Source organism: Anneissia japonica, unplaced genomic scaffold, assembly GCF_011630105.1.
Source record: "Anneissia japonica isolate Jap-2015-1 unplaced genomic scaffold, ASM1163010v1 scaffold24_len2511860_cov200, whole genome shotgun sequence".
NCBI classification, from domain to species: domain Eukaryota; kingdom Metazoa; phylum Echinodermata; class Crinoidea; order Comatulida; family Comatulidae; genus Anneissia; species Anneissia japonica.
Window position 1 is genome coordinate 954,342 of NW_022730786.1, and position 22,056 is coordinate 976,397.

General features: G+C 32.9%; 2 protein-coding genes across 2 annotated transcripts in view; one reads left to right on the forward strand and one right to left on the reverse strand.

Annotated features, from left to right (window-relative positions):
• Positions 1 to 280: 280 nt before the first annotated feature.
• Positions 281 to 10,499, reverse strand: LOC117115025 (rab GDP dissociation inhibitor alpha-like). Its single transcript, XM_033258664.1, has 9 exons — positions 10,346 to 10,499; positions 8,421 to 8,528; positions 7,055 to 7,154; positions 6,593 to 6,727; positions 5,337 to 5,535; positions 3,998 to 4,129; positions 3,278 to 3,549; positions 2,713 to 2,912; positions 281 to 2,286 (listed from the first exon to the last, which is right to left on the reverse strand). Exons 1-9 carry the CDS (start codon positions 10,388 to 10,390, stop codon positions 2,146 to 2,148), a joined length of 1,332 nt encoding a protein of 443 aa, XP_033114555.1. The 5' UTR covers positions 10,391 to 10,499; the 3' UTR covers positions 281 to 2,145.
• Positions 10,500 to 12,905: 2,406 nt separating this feature from the next.
• The window catches only part of LOC117115054 (8-oxo-dGDP phosphatase NUDT18-like), a 32,182-nt gene continuing 23,031 nt past the window's right edge, over positions 12,906 to 22,056 (forward strand). Inside the window, exon 1 of the mRNA XM_033258706.1 lies at positions 12,906 to 13,061. The gene's annotated coding sequence lies outside the window, so the exon portion shown is untranslated. The remainder of the gene's footprint in view (positions 13,062 to 22,056) is intronic.

Consider the following 22,056-nt stretch of genomic DNA (forward strand, 5'->3'; position numbering starts at 1 on the left):
AGTTGGTATATACTAAAACAAGTAATTCATGTTATCGAAGCTAATAATAGGCCCTATATAGAAGCGTTACATACCATAAATTCATATCCATGATGCCAAACACTCCAGCTCAATAAGACCTCAGTTCTTTTAAGCTTGGTTTCCATACAATCGCTCACACTATCGGCGACAGCAAATTGTCGACAGGAGCAGATCCCGATTTTTTCAAACGTGGGTTGGGGGGCTGTCTCTTATACACATCTAGATGTGTATAAGAGACAGAAATAAATGAAAAACAACATTTTTTAATTGGATTTATCATTTTTATTAAATCATGACTGCTTTTACTTCATTGATTCTGATGTACATTAAACATTACATATTCATTTATGTCAACACTCATCAACGATTTTGAAACATTATACTGAATAGATAATAATGCTACATCGATCATCAAGGGAGCAAATAAGACAACTGAGAGGCTAGTGAAATGACGAGTCTTTACACTATAGAGGGCGACATATTATTTGTAATCTGGCGCCCTTCACATTTACAGTGGGATTGATAACTGGAGGCATGCGATGAGAATCGGATACACATTTCTAATATTACTACAACAGTCACTATTTAATTTCACTTGCAATGAAATCCAAACCGTCACATCGTATAACGGTAGAGGACAGATTTTTGAAATACATTTTCAAATGCAACGAACATTATAATAAATCAGTTTCTATCTCTGAAAGGTCATATACTCTTGCTTGTAAATTAGAAACAAAATATAATTTGTCGTACAACATAAACTTCCTATTAACACAAAATGAGTTGCCTTTACCATTCACCTTGAAATTTATCAAATATTTGGTTAACATTTAGTAATACATGCTTATATATATAATTTATATATATATATATATATATGTATATTTAACAATGTGTAGTAAAATAAAATTGTCAATACCTTAACCATATCAATTACATTCACTGATTCAATCTTTCCCATCAGTCATTCTTGTTATGAATATCATCCAATAATATATAATTAAATAATTACAGACCTGGTTATTTCTGATGATTTAACATCCAATTTAAAAAATAAATTCTAAAACATTTGTATGGTTCATTTATGTGTCTAGTTGTCCAATTTCAACTAATTTTTTGGCCACTAAGTACGTTTGTTTTTCTGCCACTTAAAATGCTATATTTTATCCTGATTATTACATATACAATCCATCGACGAACATTTTAATCGTCTAGGGTTGTTGGTCAGTACTAGGGCTAGATGCACAAAATTTACTACAATGAAAAAAAAAATGCATCACCATAAGATAAAAATCACAGGTAACACTAATAGCAGTGTAGAAAAAAAAAATGTGGTAATTAGGTAAGAACATTCATGCTTATCTTTAGGTAACTATATATTTAATACAATTATACTCATTTTGCAGTTTAACTTTTATCACAAATATACATGTTTCACTATCACAATCTATAAACGTTTCCTTTTTTTCCCCAAAAATAATGAAACAGCTAAGATAATTTAAATGCAACTATTAAATCAACACTTCCTCCGATGCTAATGGGGGAGATTGAATGTATAGCTGAAGATGTAGCGAGCCCTCTAGAGTTAAGCATTATTGAATGACTCTAGAGGGCACACTACATCTCCATCTTTACATGAAGATGTACTGAGCCCTCTAAAGTTGAGCATTACTGAATAAATTTACCAGCTTTTTCAATGTTGCAAGCATCTTTTTTGGCTGTTTCTTTCTTATCCATTGCAAAGTTCTTTACAAAAACATGAACATTCATAACCCCAACCAATGTCTTCCAACAACTAAAAACCCTCAAAATTATTAAAGGATATGAGTAGGTAGGTTAATGATTGTCATAAAATAGTGTTCCAAAATGAAAGACCCGAAACTTTCAATACATTTAAAAATTACAATTAGGACTTAACCATTACAATATAGAATAGGTCCGAATATTTTTAATTTTAGACTTAATATGCAACCTGTTCGTATGATCATCGCACTGGCACCAGAGGGGGGTACGTGCAGTTGTAGCTTGGTTCAACGAATGTAAGATCACTATCATCTGTGAATCACAGGTCGTTAATTGAAGCAGGGGGAGGATAATCGAATGATAGAATATCTGATGCTTGATCTAGGAGGCAACATCCTGAAGATCTTTCTGTACTTGGCTGAAGTCGAGGTCATCACCCGTGATTCGTTTATAGGTGTCTTTGATGTCGTCACAGGTCGTCTCAAAATGAGTGGTAGCGTCATATGACTTAGTGATATATACCTGTAAAACAATCAAATTTTACTATTGGTTTATTGCTGTGTAAAATTTTATGCGACAAAAAAATGTGATATGCCCATATTTGGGTGTAATATGACATCTCCATGCCCATATATGGGCACATAACACAAATTTGTCATAAAATGGACCTGTCCAGACTATGAAAAATTTATTTGACAAAAAATGTGACATGTCTAAATGGTCATGATGACATCACATCATGACCATATATAGGCATATCATGACTATATATGGGCATACAAGAGCGAAAGCAAATTAGGTTTAATTACTTCAGTACTTAATCCAGTATATAAAAAAATGTTGTCAAGCTGGCTTTAACCGTATATGTATATTTACTGGAGGAGAGCATATAAAGTAATCCCAGGGTTTCAGTAAATTTCATTGTCACTGATCATAGTCAAAACCTACCTTAGAAGTCGAGCCATCATCAGTCGGCTGAAATATGTCATCAACAGATGTAAATTTCTCCAGTATTGGTCCTAGCAAGTCCAAACCTGGTTGTATCTCCTTCTCTGGCTCGTCAGTTTCAACTGTTGTGGAGACGATGGCAATGTAGAAGCCTTCCGCAGCAACATTATGAGCACTAGATATGCAGCACACATAGATGTCTAGTAGAGAACAGAAATTCATTTCAATAAAACAACTACAATTATAAAAAATTCACATTCAATGCCACGCCTTTTGTACAAGCTTTGCCAAAACAAGTTTACATATGAAAACACTTTTTTCAAACTAGTCATAAATCATCAAAATCTTGCAAATGATTTCGGTGGGAGTCGAACTCTCAACCTCCAGATAAGTAGCCTGGTGTCTTAACCACTAGACCACTGAGCTTGTGCTTAGTGGTTAATCCAATCATCAACTAGCAGCGGGTACTGCAAAACTAACCCGATGGCGTTTTATACAACAGAATCGGGGTTAACTCACATGTCTGAACAACGCTTAAAGTTAAGTTAAAGTTAAGTTTTTTCACCTGATTTTCGTCCTACTTGGTTTTGTGGAATGATAACTTGGCAAGCACTTGAATCCTTTGTGTTTGGGATTGGTGCCTTTAGCAAACAGATACAACGAACCACTTGGCCGATCTTTTTCACCTTGTCCGTGAAGTAGGATGGATCGGCCACAACACATTTTGTTTTTGCAGTTTCCCCTTCTGACTTGACGCCAGTGACTACACCATTGTCATATTCAATGCTTTCAATTGGTTTGGCCAACATGTAAGTACCACCATAAATTGCTGAAAGCCTTTGAATAAATTATTAATGATTAATACTAATATTATTATTAATAAATATTATAATAATTATTAATAATATTAATTCATTAATGATTTGTATTTATCAACATTTTGATGATGATTAAACTATAATTAACATTTTTAAACTTCATAATATAACAATAATACTAAAAATAATAATGATATGGATAATATTGAATATTATTTCATAGAAGCCCTAATTATGTCACTCTTTCTGGTGAAGTGATGTGAACATGACAGAAACTTTTGTAAGATTTTTTAGTTAAAATCTAATTTACAAGATTACTAATAATATTGATGATAATGATGGTAATAATGACAATGATCTGCTAAAAATATATTACAATATTTTTTTCCCTTAAATTTAAAATGAAATACATTAATTGTAAAAAGGAATTCACAATGAATGAACATTATATTTTTAGAATATCTAACCTTGCAAAACCTTGCGGTAGCTCTCCCAGGCCATATAGCGGATACAAGTAGGGAGACTTGCCGTAGCGAGACAGAGAATCACTGTACAGCTTGATCCTCTTTAAGGTATCTGGCATTGGTTCTTTAAGGTAACTACAAAACAAAGCAAGGCAAAGTAAAGCTCTCTCCCGACGGATTATCAAATTTTCTTTGACAAAAAAAAAATGTTGTATGCCCATACAGTCAGGACATGCCTATATATGGTCATGATGTGATGTCATCATGACCACATGTTTTTGTCAAATAAAATTTTATAGTCTGGACAGGGCTTCAGAAAAAACAAATACAATATAGACTATCTATCTATCGACCCCTCCAAAGACCAATTCTATATGGCCCCAGACGAACACATATTTTAAAGACCAAAGCTGCAAAAGACCATTAAGCCCTTGCTGCCTAAAGTGGTTTTTAATTTGAGGTAGACCTGTCATTTTTGATTTTGAAGAATTTTAAGCCAAAAGCTTTGGTTTTCTTGATTCTTAGATTAATATAATCATATTTGTGTACAGTAAGTCTCTATAATTTACATTTGGGTTATATTTTAACTAATGTGGATTAGATGATTCCTCATTGGCTATGCTTAACTGATCCACATCACAATAATCCAATCATAACTTTTTTTTATGGCCACTCAAAATAAGGTGTTAAAGATATATCGTCCCATGCAAAATAACATAAAAATCATTTTTGAAATTAACTTGCACATTTTGATGTAACATAAGAATTATCAACTTGTACACTGAAATTAGCATATTTAAAAAATGTTTACTCATTATTTTACACAGCGAAAAATGATTCCAGTCACTGTAAGTGTTTTATTATTTTTATTATAATTATCCAGTTAACAAATCAGGGTACACATACACAGCAACATTGTGCAGAGAGGCAAAGGTTCCTAACCTACAACCAAGATCATATTGAAAACCAGCCATGTGGACATTCTAATCAGGTGAGAGTACGATGGGATAGGTTTGATTAGTTTAGTATAAATCCTAAATACCAATGCAAAGTGGGCCAAAAATTGAAAAACTAACAATATTAACTTAACTATTCCAATGAACTGTAACAATCAACTAAAAAAATTAAGGCTAGTATAGAAGATTGTGGCTACGAAATGCTAAATAAAATGTAGAAAAGGTACAATAATTTTGTTTTAGCCGAGTAAGCATACCTTGCTTGCCTTGACGTTCTGCCACTGTTCAGGTTCAGGATTCACTATTCTTAATGGGACACTTTCTTTTTGGCCCCAGTAGGAATTCTACTGTAAATGATACCTAGGGTATCAAAACTGTCTACTTACTCGTCATTGAGATACAGGGCAATAGCATGACCGGTGAAATCCATAGTGTTCTTATCCAAACCATACTGATTATAACATTCTTCCATTGTACTTTCGTTTTTTAGTTCTTTATTTAACGTTTTCGGGTCATTTTCATCATATGAATGTGCAAATTGAATGAAGTTCCTAAAACGACGTTTCTCAAATAAACCCATCAAATCTATATATATAAAAAAAATCGTTGTTAGTCTATGATGAAATACTTACCTGGATAAATTAATAAATGCCTTTAGTTTTCTTTAAAACTTTCCTCTCGAGCATAAAAGAAATTAACAAAAGTGCCCTAGCTCACCTACGCCATGTGTGAATGAAAAGCTTCCTTGTTTCCTTTGAGTCTATAACAGATCTTGGCAAGAGAGGTCATCCAGAAATTCATTAGTTAGGTTTGCAATTTAAAGCTAATAGAAACCATCTTGTATTTCATACAGAATTGTTGTGTTGCTCTCAAATTGAACCAAATTGGGATCGTCGAATTGAAAGAGGGAGCATTTTGAAATGGAAATATTTTAGAATGGAATGGTAAATATTTTGAAATGAAAATGGTGAATGTTTTAGAATGGAAATGGTGAAAATTTTAGAATGGAAATGAATATTTTGAAATGGTAAATATTTTAGAATGGAAATGGTGAATATTTTGAAATGGAAATAGTGCATATTTTGAAATGGAAAATATTTTGAAATGGAAATGGTGAATATTTTGAAATGGAAATGGCGAATATTTTGAAATGGAAATGGCGAATAATTTGAAATGGAATTTAAAATGGAAAATATTTTTGGAATGGAAATGAATATTTTTTTTCAATGGAAAAGGTGAATTTTTACTTTTATTGATATTATTCACACTGTTAATATTATTGTTGGTATTATTGTTATTACCTATACTGTTATTGTCTATATTATTAAGCAAACATTTAATTTCAATTATAATACACTGCATTTTGCAGTCAGTATAATATTCTTTTTTCTTTTTATTGTTACCATTTACTATTACTTTTTAGTGTTATTGCCGCTATTGTTATGCCTTTTGTCATTCTTACTGTTGCTAGAAAAGAAGAAAATTGTTATGATGCCCAAATAATAACAACAATATATTACATTATTATTATTCTTATTTAAACTGTTATCATACTGTAATAATATTATTATAACAATATTAGATGAAATGGTGCATATTTTCAATAGGAAATAGTGAATATATTGCCTGTTATTTTACTTACTTGAAGCAAGCGCCTCTTTTTCGTTTGCTGGCACCTTGTAAACTTTTCCTTGTTTATATACGTAACTGCCTTCAACAGACTTGAACTCAAGGTAACGTGTAACTCCAGACATAATCAACATCTGCACCAACTCACCTGTGCCATGACACAGCATACATAAAGTTTATATTTGTTTTAATATGAGTGGGATGTGTGTCTTTAACTGTTTATTACAAGTAAATAAAATGAAATTATTTTGGCAACATTTAGATCAAACAGATGTGGAAACAATACTTGATGATGTTTTAGGTAGTAATTAGCATTCAAAGCTAATACAATGCTATTGTGGATACTAGAAAAACCTTCAAACAACTGTTCCCCAGAACAGAAACATTTGCTCTACCTCAGATTCGAACCCACAATTTTTTGTTGGAGGCCTAAAGCTATACCACTGTGTCACATAGATATATGTTGAGGACTTACCACCTGCCATGAGAAATTTAGGAATCAAATCTACATTCCAGTCCCTAGCTCTGCCAAAATTATCCGTGCTTGGTGCTTTTTTCCCATACTTCTCAAACAACTGCAACCAAATATTACATAAGACATTTCAGAAATTGATACCTTAACATTAAAATATTTAGCATTGAATTTTACAAGTTATTCTTAAATAAAAAATGAAAAATGGAGATGGTTCTGAAATAGTATTATAAATATTATTAAATAATAATATATAGGTGCCATGCAAATCAATGTTTTTACTTTCTCTTCAACCAAGGTAATAGGCCAAGCAAGATATCTTTCAATTTAAGTTAGCAAGTGAAACAGAATCTCTATTTAGACATATTGTATGTATACCGCAATTTATTGTACTTTTTTAACAAAATGGCCAAATCAAAAGAATTACATTTAAGTTTACCTTGAAGTAATGATAAAATATCTTGCATAATTATTAGCTTTTGTTATTTAATATTATTTATATTGACAGCCAAAACCAACAGTAGGGACTGTGTAAAAATTTGTGCTAAAAAAATTTCAATTATTATTTATTAAGTTGCAAGTTTTAAAATTATTTTTTATGATTTTTTATCACTTCCAAGGGACAATACATCCTTAAAGAACTTAAATCACAATGTATACACTGATCCATTTATAGTGATTACCTTCCCCTTTTTAAGCTGTATCCCCACCACTACTTGGGACTGGGGACTTCCGGCAGTGGATTCTCACACATCTTCTACAAATTAAACATTACTGTACGTACGAGTAGTATTTTGTTGTCATTGTTAGTCTATCGTCAAGACTTTGTTCCATAACATGGACATGATATGCGCACAGGAGACCTTGAGAAGGCCCCTAGCAATGGCAGGAACCACTAGAGGATGTTCTTTTGAGAACACATAAATGAATACCTATATATTCACAGCCAATATAGACAAGAACCAAAGTCTATCTGATCAATCTCAGAAATATTATCAACAAGATTTGTTTATGTAAGTAAACAAGATAGACAAGATAATACTTTAATAGCTCAAATGTTTATCAGACCATTAGTTATTTCAATATGGAATATCAACTTTTAATAACCATAAAACACTTCCCGTATTTAAATAACAAGCTGTCAGTAAATGAAATATAAAGGTTCTCCAGTTATTATAATTAGTTATGGCTCAAAGAACTAGAGGAATAATGCATTTACAAACAAATCCATTCAAGGACAAAATACAATGCCATAAATAACTTAGATGATATGCAAGTAAACAAATGAGGAAACATTTGGGGCAAGACACTCCTAAATACCTTGTTTAATAAACAATACTTATGAAAGATAAACCCTAGTTTAGCTTACCGCATCAAGAGGGGTGATCGATGCACTGGCTCCACCATAGTAACTGTTCCTGTCAATGTGCAAAACTTTCTTGCCATTTACAGACAACAGTCCACTTAGAATGCATTCCTAAACAAAACAAAACCAGTATTTGCTAGTGTACATGAAGAAGAACATTAAACTCTTTCTGAAACAGCTGTACTCCAGTTTTAATTCTTCTTGGTTTTTTGAGTTACTACTTACACTTTGTTCGGTGTACTGAGACCTTGTTTATTTGCGCTTTATAAATCTACCTATTATCATTATTATGTTACATAAATACGTGTTTATTGGTATGAAACAATATTTGAAATGATCAGTGGTGGCTAACTCGCTTGACCGAACAGTACCCTTCGTAAGGTAATGAGTGGGGCTCTTTTGACGATTTAAGATTCCATGGGACTACTACCATCATGTAGTAATAAGAAAGGGACTTGCTTACTTTCATAAGGTGATAAACATAAATCAGTGTGACTCACTTGAAAATATTTTGTTATCCACACTGTTAGTGCGTTGGATATACATAAAGTCTAATTTATAATGCTGCAAAGTTTTTTTAACAAATGGATTTTCAACTAGAATTTAATTTGATAAAAACATGTGACATAATGACACATAACAGAGAAAATTGAGGCAGTGGGAATGAGAATGAATTGCATCAGAATCTTTTTAGCACCTTTAACAAATTTTTGAATTGGCGCTAGGCCCTATATAAATATTTGTTATTATTATTATTATTCTAAATTTGTTAAAAATACATTGTAGTGACCCAGACTGTAAAATAAGGCTTGTGTAGGGAATGTATCACCCACACAAGAATTATGCCTAGAATACCACCCACGCATGCAAACGCAAACATTCATGTTAATTAAAAAGGGAAATTTCCTTTCAACCCTCATTAACTGATGTGCAATGCTGACCATCACCCCAATAATGTCACCGTGTGAAAGATAGGCCTCCCGACCGCTAAACACAATCAACTCCGACCCGCAGTCAGACGACTGGAGTTTCCATGGTCAGTTATATAATTCCTGCCTAATTGCATTTTGATGATAAAATAAAAGCCAAAATGTAGAATAAAATTTTGAGTGACATTCATACTATTTCCACTTAGGCGCGCTTAAACTCAGTGCACATCTGTGGCTACTACGCTATCCTATGTACGAACACTGATTCCGAAAACTTTTTGACGTAATAAAAGCCGGGCGTGTACTGTAAGACGGTGCACAACAAAAAGATATTAACTGTCCTAATTACTGGTTAACATAGTTAGCAACCAAAATTATCGGATAATAAGTGGACTATAGGCTATGGAAAGTCAAATTATCAAAGAATGTATTAGGCCTAGGCCTAGTGATGAACAATTGTAAGTGTTTGGTAATCCATTTTAAAATCTTATTAGCGCCCGCATATTATAGCACCGACAATGTCACCTTACAATTTCATACAGTAAACAGTCAACTTGGTACTAGGCCTAGCAATAAAATAAAATGAAATATAAGTCTAGGCCTAGATAGGGCCTAGGCCTAGCCTATTTTCATCTCCTTCCTTCTTAAATGTGTAAAAAGAAGTTACATCAAACTACAGTCTAACATTAAGTTAAGCTAACATTCTCGTTTTGTAGCGTATTGCACATATGGCATTCCATATATATTGCGTTCTATGCCACACATTCCAGTGAAACTGTCAGGGGCAGAGAAAGTCGTCCTGGGTCTAGGCCCGGTAATTAGCAGTGTAACAAACTACCTACAGCACTATTCCACGAAAGGTGTCCGGCTGGGGTGTTGTTGCCGGTAGGACGTGTAGGGTGATCTGTGAACTACACAAAATACAAAACTGGGCCTGGTTTTTCTTAGTATCAATAGAATTTTACGACCAGAAGGTACAAGATTGCGTGACAAAATTACCTTCAGACCTGTACCAAGAACAATGACATCATATTCTTCATCCATTTTGAAGTTTTAAGAAATGAACGGATGTAAATTTACTAAAATTTGTTGATAAGTACGATACCAAAACACAGGCTTTCCCCAGGTACAAATCAAGATGGCCGTATATCGTAGGACAAAGGACCATCCCTTTTGTTCTTGGGCATTGAAATATAGTTCAGGGCAACTCTCGCATCTTTAAAATGAGCATGACTGAATTTAAGGATGGATCAACATGTACAAATTACAAAATATTTAAGGGAGTATACACTACAATTCCCATAAATCTAACAAGATATCTAGAAATCAGGAATAATATTAGGCCTATTCTTTTCAGTGTTGCGCATTTATATTTTACCCACATAGAAAGTGAAAATGAGCACATTCCATTATTCAATAGGGCAAGCAATATTAAGATTCCCCTTTGGTGGCGCACTCTGAATGATGCCTGATTCTAGCCTGGTATGTATTAGTCTTAAAATTCTCAGCACTGTCGCTACAGTGAACTTCAGTGCAATTGTTGTACTAACTATTGCACTGAAAACAGCGAAGCGACAGTGTAGCGATTGTATGGAAACCAAGCTTAAAAAGAGAAACTTTATTTTTTCAGACAGTGCTTCACAATCTCAGTTATTATTTAGATGATGTAATCTCCCCCACCCCATCATAAACTCATCCTCTCCCATCTTAAAAACAAGCATTATTCTTCCTGTTTTTTCTCCATATTGCCAAATGCAATACTAATGTATGCATATTATATTCTTATTATCTCAAACCATATAATATATGTTATATTCCATATAATACACAGGCTACAAACAGAGAACTCAATGATCTTTAATTTAACTAACTATTATTTATAATCTACAATCAAAACAAATAAGACCACCTCCATATTAAAGGCCAGTTCTGTGGTCCCAAATTAACAAATGTTTTCATCTTTATTATTCTAAAAGAACATATAATCCCTTATTTGAAGGAACCTGCATGCATATATTCATATAATTACTACTTAACTTGATATTAAATGCCGCCCTCAGTATCACTATACGTACCGTACCTTGGTTGGTGCATGTGTGCACTGCATGTGGCTTCATGTGCCCTAGCAGCGTGACCACTGCTTGGGTATTTACCCAAGATCTTGGATATTTTGACTTGGTCTTGGGTTCTTCGGTATTCCTTTCAAATCCTTGGGTATTTAATTTTTACTAAGAAAATTTAATATTTTTGTCATAGAGGAAGAATTTTAATTCTTCTTCTTAAAAGAAGTAGCAAAGTGTATTTCAGTCCATTAAATTAAGCAAAACTCAACGAAGTGCACTTAACATTGTTAATTGACTGTTGATTGCTATAAATATGGGTTCAGAATTGTTTATTTGTGATTTGCGTTGCCATAGATCTTACCTAATTAATGCATTACACAATAAAACTTGATCACTGATCTGCTGATAACACAGGCCGACTGAGGGCCGTATTATCACCTTATGAATATTAATTTAATAATTAACACAAACAATTACAATAAAAAATTGGTTTATAAATTGAACTAAAAGGAAAACTATACATGTGAAAAAACGTATTTTTCAAATTTTAATGCATTTTCAGGAAGCTTGGGTAATTTTGGGCAATTTTTGCTGAATCTTGGGAAATTTCGACCAGTATTGGATATATCAAAAATTGTGAGTGGTCACGCTGGCACTGTGCTTATGTGCAATGGACCGTTCCGCTTTAGCCCCACTCTTCACCATTGTTCCGTAGACAAGTGCGTTCGTGGACAACACCTGTGTTTACAGAAACAAGCGAGTATTTATATTCTGATAAAGTAACCTAAAGAAATTTTTTCCCCTCCGGAAATTCCGTTAAGCATAAAGCATAATATAGCAAACATACTTATCCGTCCTCAATCGCTTTATCTAGGAGGGACGTGCCCGAATTGTAGGCCTATATAATATTAGTAATAGGCTTAACTATGATTGGCTCTTATAAAATTATATAGGCCTACTTAAATAAAGGGTACGTAACCGACCCAACCGTCTGATACCGGTGTTGATACTGGCCTAAACATCAACAAAAAAATATGTATTGCTCAAGCATTACCTATACTCTTTGCTATGAACTAGTAACAACTTTTTGTTGCCAAAAGAAAAAAAAATCGATGGCCTTCAGTTTCATTTAATTACGGATGTTTTACTACAAGAGGTTTTAAATTGATCGACAAAAGGAATAGGGGTCTTCTCCAGGATCCCTTCTATCATAAATCGCATTTTTGTGGAGACATTACAACTGTATACGGCAATTAGTACTTTTAATTTCTACAGTTTTTGCCGATACATATCTGAATGAACCGGGTCATTTTTTCAACTTTTAAAAGGTGGCTACGTCCTAAGGTCTGTTGTTCTTGCGGGCGTTTATTCGGAGGGCGTTTATTCGAATTAATACGGTATATTACTGTATCTTTTATTACTGCATTGGATATGGAAAATAATTTGATGAATTTGCACCTACGACTAGTGCATGCAAAGATCTTATGGCCTAGTGCTACCTTAGCCTATAGGTGGCGCTATACAGGCTCGCAGCCGAGTAGTGTAAACAAATCAAAACACGCGAAATTCTTCACTTTTCTGTTAATATCAAACATTTTGGAAGAATGTGTTATCAGCTTCCATATCAGTGACAAGTCAATAGTCCATCCCAGGTCAGTACATATGTCGTAGTAATGCTGGCATGAAACAAGGGAATTATTCTAGGCATAGGGGCCTAGGCAGTCTGTGTGTGTGTTGGAAGGATAGGATTGGCCTAGCTGGCCTACTATTACTAAACTAGACTAGGCCCCAGCCAGCTGCTTGCAATGCTAGGCCTAGCCTAGGTTACATACCCAGCTCCTAGCTAGGTAGGTTAGCTCAGTCTAGCGGAGAAGTAGGCTATAATCTGACTGAGCAGTGATTTAACTAGGCCAGGCTAAACCAGTCTTGTTATATAGAATAATTTGTAATGTATATGAGAGGCTATATTTTTAGCTGCTAGTTAGGCCTAGCTAGGAAGGCCTAGCCTAGGCCTATGTGTATTCGTTCATGCTCAATTTTGAGTTGATTAGTGGAGACGCAAATTAGCCTCGGGCATAGTAGTAGGCCGTAGGCCTACCCTCAAGTATATATACCTACTGTATCTGGGCACATCTGAATATGCCGGTAAAAATTCACTTTGTTGTTCATTATGTACTGACTGGAACCTTGAACTATGTTGATTAATAATACTACCTACATATATCTATCAAGGTATCTTTATTCAAATGAAACTTTTTCATTGCAGCTTGCAGAACTGAATTGAGAAAAAATTAACAAAAAAGTACATTAAACAGGAAATCATTCTAAATATTCAAATTGCAATTGTGATTATTATTTAATTATTATAAGTATAAAAATTATTATTATTTTCATTTATTACTATAAAAATATAACAATTATTACAAATAAATACACAAGTGAGATTATTAAAGCATTCAAAGTTCTTAAAAAATTTAAGATTTAAAAGAGACATTTAAAACAAAGTAAAAAATCGGGATGGCACAAATTAACAAAAGACAAAAATCAAAACATCAAAAAGCACGACCCAACGAAAGAACATAAATGACACGAGCAAACAAGGGAAGACAGTAAAAAAAAAAAAGACACATGGGAGAATTTGCCCAAAAATTTGTTTCCCCCTCTCCCTTTTCATCTCTTTATAGCTTTTCTTGTTGCAGACCTTGATTGATTATTTATTGTTATTAAGAATCCTGATCATAGATGGTACAGGGCTGGAGTAGAACCTCTCTGTTTTACACTTGAATTACTTGTACGCATAATTAGTGCATTTTGACATATTGTGAATATTATGAGACTTTGGAAAGCAGGAATTAAAACGATCAGATTTAGATGATTTGATAGCAAAGTGGTTAAAGAGAGAATCTCTGCGGGTAAAGAGCCTCTCAAGACTTCGAACGGCACACTCGCCTATGGTTCTGGTAGTAGAACAAGTCTTCTCAGATAAGGGCTATAAACGTTGGCCCAGTGTATGCAATGGCTTTTGTGCACTATAAAAAACCCAGTACATCATTCGAGATGAGCAGGGGGGATACCCCGGTGTATTGGTACAGACAGCCCCTGTGGTGGATGAAGAGATTTGCTGGTACAGGGTTATCAGGTAGAATAGACACGAAGGGACCCTTATGGGAAAAGAAAGTCATTAATTGAGTTCCTAGTCCTTGCTTTAAGACTTGAGTGTAAAGCGCTATATAGATCAAACCATTATTATTATTATTATTACTCTAATTTTAACCCACAAAAAAACAAAATAAATAGTAACCCAGGTTACGTCACTGAATATAGTATGGGATCCAAGCTATGTGTTGGTAATTTCAGATCTCAGTGGGTCAATTCACAGAAACGTAATCATACACTTAAAAATGTTTGTGTGAGATTTAAAAAAAATTTTTATATTGGTTGAGTTAGTCAAAAAAAGATTTAATCATTTAATCTTATTAATTTTCCATGTTTTATATTTTAGTTATCCTGAGTTAGCAATCTTATAGAAAATGTAATTGTATAGTGGGTCAATAAAAGTTATTTCCCCCTCCCTCCCTACAAAATATGGAATTTTCCAATGTATGGGACGTTCATAAGGCAACTGAGTAATGTAACAAACAATTAGGGTAGCATGGCCTTTTTTCAGGGCGAGCTGGCTTTGGTAAAGCAATGCTTGTACTTCTGTGCATTGTTAAAAATAGAATAGCAAATAAAAGAACAAAGTACATAGCAGTTCTTATATCACTTTAATTTTCAAGTTAAAATGTTCAACCCAATAACAATACAACTCTCCCTTTATTATATTAAAATCCTTGGAAATAAAGGTATACCAATTTATTAAAGTGTAAATTCTGTGAACACTTTGTTGTTTATTAACTATACATATGAAATGTTAATTCAACATGTCACGCCGTTAAAATTAGATTTCTTGCCAGGCAATTCCATGGTAATGGCATCCATGATAAAAAATAATAATTACTGTACAAAAAATAATAATAAAAGTGTGCTGTCTGTCTAGATAAACCTATTCTGAGGCACAACATAACATGTAAGATGAAATAATATCTCTGTGACAACATGAATGCAATTCAACTTTGTAGTTCAAAGGGCAAAGGCATTCCAAATTTTAGGAGCTGAAAAAATGGACAGTCAACGTAGGAAGACAGTTTTAGAAACAGTTTAAAGATATTTGTCCGTGTACCTGTTAGTACATTTTGGAACATGCGACAGGTTTGCTTACAGTACAGATATGAGGCATGTTGTGGCAAAATGGCTGTTATCGCCAGGGTTGCCAAGAGTGGCAGTAGGCCCCAGAGCAGCTTTGCTGATTTGAGGATTAGAGGACTAATTAAATCGATTATATAGTGCTTAATTTCACCAGGTCATGAACAATAAAGTATAGAAACATTTAAAATTAAAAATTAAAAAAAAAAACATTAATATCGAATTAAGCATGTCCCAAAGTCTTAGTTCTGGAAATGGTGAACAAATCGGATAAGAAAGTATAATACAGACTCCAAGTATTAAAATGCATGCCATCGTGTTGGGTTCAATACTCAGAGTATGTATTATACTTTCTTATCTGAGATTAATCAGTGGACCTTTCGGTTTGTGTACGCAAACCAATTATTTAACGTTATTTTAATTCTGTTAAACAATTAACACACAAATGACTTTGGAAGGCGAATACTCGAAATCATGTTTATCTCAACCTGTTAGTGGCGGTTTTCATCGCTGTTGGTTTTATACTGAATAAAATAAAATAAATAAAAATAGTAAGAGTGCTGTGTTTTCATTTCCTAATAAACTAAGGCTTGAAATGTCTAATTTCAATGAATGACCCTTCATTTTAAAGATTATAATTACATACTCAAATATCTGAAAATACCAATAACTTGAACTTCAATTTTTCCTATACAACTTTAGACATTTTGCCACAACATGCTTCACAATGATATCATACATTTATTATGAAATTTAAAAATAAATCAGGCCAAAAATAACATTTCATTTTTATTTAAAACCACCATTATTGATGGACAATGAGTTTGCAAGAAACAAAGTATATAAAATAGTCTCGCTCTTATCAAGTTGTTTTTTTACAGAAGCTAGACCTAAACAAACTGTGTTAAGTGGCTTATTTTATTTAATTTGAAGGACCTCATAAAATTTGTTTATTTTAACCATATGATAATTTCATTGTACAGGAAGTTCTGAAGATGGTGGATTTATAAATTATTGATATGGATGATAGATAGCAATATTTAATGACCACACCGAAAAACACAATTACAGTTGAACCATCCCTGGGGTCAAAAGTTCATAGATTATGATAGCAATCTCAATCATGTTTTGCTTGAAATTAAAATTAATTCTCATCAGAAAGACAGTTGAAAAGTTTATCAAAATATGTTCATAGAAACTGGTCGGTCAATATTAAAGAGAAGGATAGATAATCAGATATTCTGATAAAGAGATCATTCCTAAAACAGACGGATGGACATGATGACCCGTGTGGTGTAAATAGGTCAACGAATTGATTTTCCAGCCTTGCCTCTTCTGTCTGTTTACAGGAGCTTGTAATGTTCGCTGTGCATACGTTGCTGTTTAACTCATTAATGCACATTACATTTTTTTTTTTATCAGACCCATAGTTTAGCCATACTTCAGATCTCATGCATGAATATAAAAGATTTAAGGCCAGTTATTTATGTTACTCATCCCTACCCACTTACATTTGCAGTCTTTCTTTAATCCCTGCACTGGCCACCAACATTTTTCGACGAATCCATTTAGATATTTCCACTTACAGTAGATATACACATCTTGTTTATACAGTACTACCAAAATACCTTTCTACATTTCGTTAAAAAACAGATCTCAAGGAACAGTCAGTGAAGTTTCCGAGATATTAAATGGCAACTACACATGCTCAGTGGCATGGGATGGGGATACTATAGTTTCACGGTTGTTATAAAAAACAATTGACGTTGCTTATTCACCATTTGTTTCACCAACCCGATTCCACTGTCAATATAGTCAGTTGCAATAAAAATATATAATGTGCTTTCTTGTGATTTAATTTATTAATGTATTTGTTCTTATTTTATTAAAATCACCAATGTTTTAAAAGATAATGATAACTATCAATGATATTGTATATGCAAATACTTAAAATGTGAGTGTTTTTTGTGTAAATTCTTGAACAAGTCAATCATAGGCCCAGTATCAGGTAATAAAGATTAACTGAATTAATGCACAAGCTAATACCTTCCCTTGGGGATCATTGTCCAGGCATTGTATACTAACAGTCACAACTGGCCTAGTTTCCAGCATGCACTAATACCTCTCACTGTTATTTCATACTGTGATCTAGTGCAAGATGGGTGATTGATCATCCTCGTTACATAATTACGGACCTTCCTGCTAAGTCTGGCCTCTTGGATTATTGTTGCTAAACATATGCAAACACATGTGTTTGTAGGACAACACATGTGTTTATGAGATCATGCATATCCCTGCATATTCTCGATAATCTTAATGACCAAATTGGTAACCATAAATTAGCAGAAATATTTGATAATTATTGTAAGGTATTTCTCGGAGGCGCATGGAAATTAAGATCTGAAATATATAAATCCATGGCCACATTACCACCCATTACACTTTAATTAGTTTTTGTATTTCCCTTTATTCTGTTAATATGAACCTTTATGATCAGTTAGTTCTAAGCTCTATATTTTGTTATAAATATCTTGTAATGTTAGCTAGTTGTCTGTTAGTTCTAGCTCCATATTAACTTGCAATTCATACAGCAACTCTGTAAATAATACGGTCCTGTAAGACTACTGGTACCATACCACATAGACCTACATGCCATGTTGATAAATTTTACTTTGTATACACATTTTAGTTTAATTTACTCCTAGTTTAAGTTTATTATTTTTCTCTTATATTTGGATGCACCGTTGGGTATTGTCCAACGTGTGCCACTGTTACGAAAGTGATATCCATTAAATTGAAATTGAAATTGACTCTGGCCCTAGTTGTGATTGGTCAGTTGTTAGGTGTGATTGACACCTTAATTTGACAAAAACATGTGACATGCCTAAATATGGTCATGATGACATCACATCATGACCATATTATATAGGCATATCATGACTATATACTGGTTGGGCATACAACAGTTTTTCGTCAAAATAAAATTGATAATCTAGACATGGCTTTAAGTGGGCTTGTCCATCCAGTCGTTCAACCCTTGGCATTTTGTCCATTTTTTCAATAGCTTACTAACATGTGGATAATTTCAATATACAGGTGGCCTGCCTCTTAACATGTGACCTAAATTATGGCATGTGACCTAATTATTGTGCCAGGTAGATTATTTCATCTTTCCAATTTTTAAAATCATTTACTCACTTTTAAATATTATTGTCAAATTGTGGTGGTCTCTAATTACTGACTGGCCATTATTATCAGTTAATTGTCAGTTCTTTATAAGCAATTCATCGTCATCATTACCATTGTCATCAATTTATCATCATAATCATTATCCTCATTCTCATCCTGATCATTATCAGTATACACCATTACCATTATCTTCACTGTCGTCATCATCATTGTTATGATCATTATCATTGTAACCAGCATCACCAACAGGCGAAATAAAAGCAATAGTAACACTTTCATAACATTTACATCGCAACATGTTTGTACTGGTTATCATTACAACACACTTCCCCACACACAAATGCATTTAACCCCTTCCTCATTAAAAAAAATCCACCGCACATTTGCTTATCCTGTTGTTGATACAGCAATCTTAATTCCAGGCACCCCCCTCTCCAAATTCTATTTATAGACTTATTTATAGATAACAATATAAAGTAAGAAAAACAGAGCCAAGAAAAACAGCTGACTTCATCAAACTGTACGTGCTGCTGCAAAGGCGTCCCAATATAACCTCAACTACATTTCAGATATGAAACAACTGCTTGGCATTCCTTATAGTCTTTACCGATATAAGCTTACCTCTTAATGTATTCTATTCGTAATGCCATATCGACTGATCCAACATTTATTGTCAATGAACTTTTAAACTTAGCAGAGCGCAGGAGATGAATATCCTGACCACTGCTTATGTCGATGTGAGGATGATGTAAGTGATGAAAGCTGTGTCTTACAGTATGTTTCTTCTGAATATTTTAAGTTGTTTTTAGTTTAGTTCAAAATTAGATAGATACTTGTTCTAGTATCAGGGGTTCATTGCCCTTTAAAGAATAGTCTTGTTATTTTCCAGCAGCTCCTTAAAGAACATTACTATTATTGTTATCATTCTTATCTCCATGATGATGATCATCATCATAAATCATCATAATTATAATTTTATCTTTGTCATCACCAACATCACTATCTTCATTGAAATCATTGTCATTATAAATAAAAATCAATAAATTAATAATGAAATATTTCTTTAACATATTGTTACATATTTAAACTTATGTATTACATACATTTATTTCTAGGTTATTTTGCTACTAGTATAATATAAATATGAATAATGTTTGTATATAATGTATTTTGCTATGTTGCTCAGAGTTCCATGTATTATAATAATAATATTGGCAAAAGTATACAAAATTAAACAACATGTATTGCCAGGATAGGGAATGAGCGAAAGCCCGAACCAGATTTGCTCCCTATCCTTCGTATTATGAAAAAAACTAGTACAAAAAAAATCAGAAGAATTAATCAGAAACATAAAAAGATATAATTTTAATGCTTAACTAAATTATTCTTAAAAGAGGAAATATTAACCAAATTTTTTAATTGAAGAGGGGGCAGTTCTTCCCAGAGTCTGGGAAAGGACACAAAAGCAGAATTGAGAAAAATATTGCTTTTGGCTTTCCAGTGAATAAACCTGCCCTCACAATTCTCACTGTTATATACAAACTCTGTTAATGTAAGGGGACACAAATTATACAGAACTTTAAAACCAAGAATAAGCTGGTGATATTTAAAAATATCTTCTATGCTTAAGATGTTAAACGTTTTCATGATAATGTGTGTCTCAATCACCATCTTTTTTTAAACATAATTATTCTAGTAGCTCTACGCTGAATGCTTTCAATTATATTAATATTAGTTTTGTCACCTGGTGCCCACATTGCACAACAAAAAGTAATAATCGGTTTAGCAAAACAGCCCATGACATTTTTACTGCACTTACTATGATCCATGGAATTTTTTATTTTTTAATGATTATCTCATTTATACATATATTAGGCATATAAATTTGATTGGAATTTCTGATTGGCATTTCTGATTCCTATACCACTTGATACCAGTCCATCTTAACCACAGAATGCGGGGGTTGCATCGCAGAACATTCAGAAGTTTTGGTTGAAGGCCGTTGATATCCTGTCTGGGAATTTTGATTTTGTTTTTGATGTACCTTTTCTTAATTTGAAAATTCTAACAGGAAAAATTGATTTCAAGGGGTGGATGAACTATGGGAAAGGTTTTAGTATTTTTCATGCGATTCGCAAATTGCCTAATTGTCAAATTTTTTTCCCCTAATCATCACCCTGGCCCCTTATCTGTACCCCTGTTTTCAAATAATCATCATCCTTTTGTATATTCACCTGATTGCATCAGATATAGTTATGATGTAAGAATCATTAATTGCTGATGTTGCTAATATGATATTGATGATATTATAATTCTATTATGGCAATGATAATGTTCATAATAATGATATAATTAACAATATTAATAATAGTTATGATCTATTCATAATTATAATATTAAATATAAATTATGATTCATTAGCATGGACAATAAATGGTAAAGCTAATTATAATATAATAAAATGTTAATGAAATTATAATTGTGTTAAATGATAATAATAAAGATAATAATGAAGATAATGATAAAATAATTATAATTAATTAATACTAATTTTAATTTATTAAACATGAGTTTTAGCTTGACTGTATTAACATTATATTAGTATTGATAATAAAATAAGCAGTAAAGTTTAGTGTATCAGAAGAATTACTGGAGAAGGTTAATATTAGTTCATGATATAAATAATAAAATAAAGTAACAGAGATTGCTACCTGCTTTTATATATTAAACATGCATCACCCCACAAAATAAATTGAGTTATGCAAATTGACTTGTATGTAGATCAAACACTATTAACACTGCTTATTCCAGTTTCATTTTTTTGGCCTACATAGCGTGACTGTAAAGTTGTACATGCTTTGTTTTCCAGGGAACAGCCTGTTCTAACCACTTCCCTGTTGGCCTACTTTTACTGATAGTTCAAACGTACAGTAGATCCTATATTCCACTCAGTACTGTTGAGTAGGCAGGCTAATAATAATGGCTTTAGTTCTTTTAACTGGCAATATCGTGTGACCAGGATTTAGCCTGTGAGAGCTTTCGGTCCTATTGTTCAACTGGTCATAACCTTTTGGGGGTTTTGTTTAGTGTTGTGCAGTTGATGTATCTGCAAGGTTGTTTAAAGTTATTTGTTTAGTAGATATATGGATTATCTATATACAGTATTTAAGTCTATTATTATTTATAATTATTTTTTTTCATGATAAATTTTAT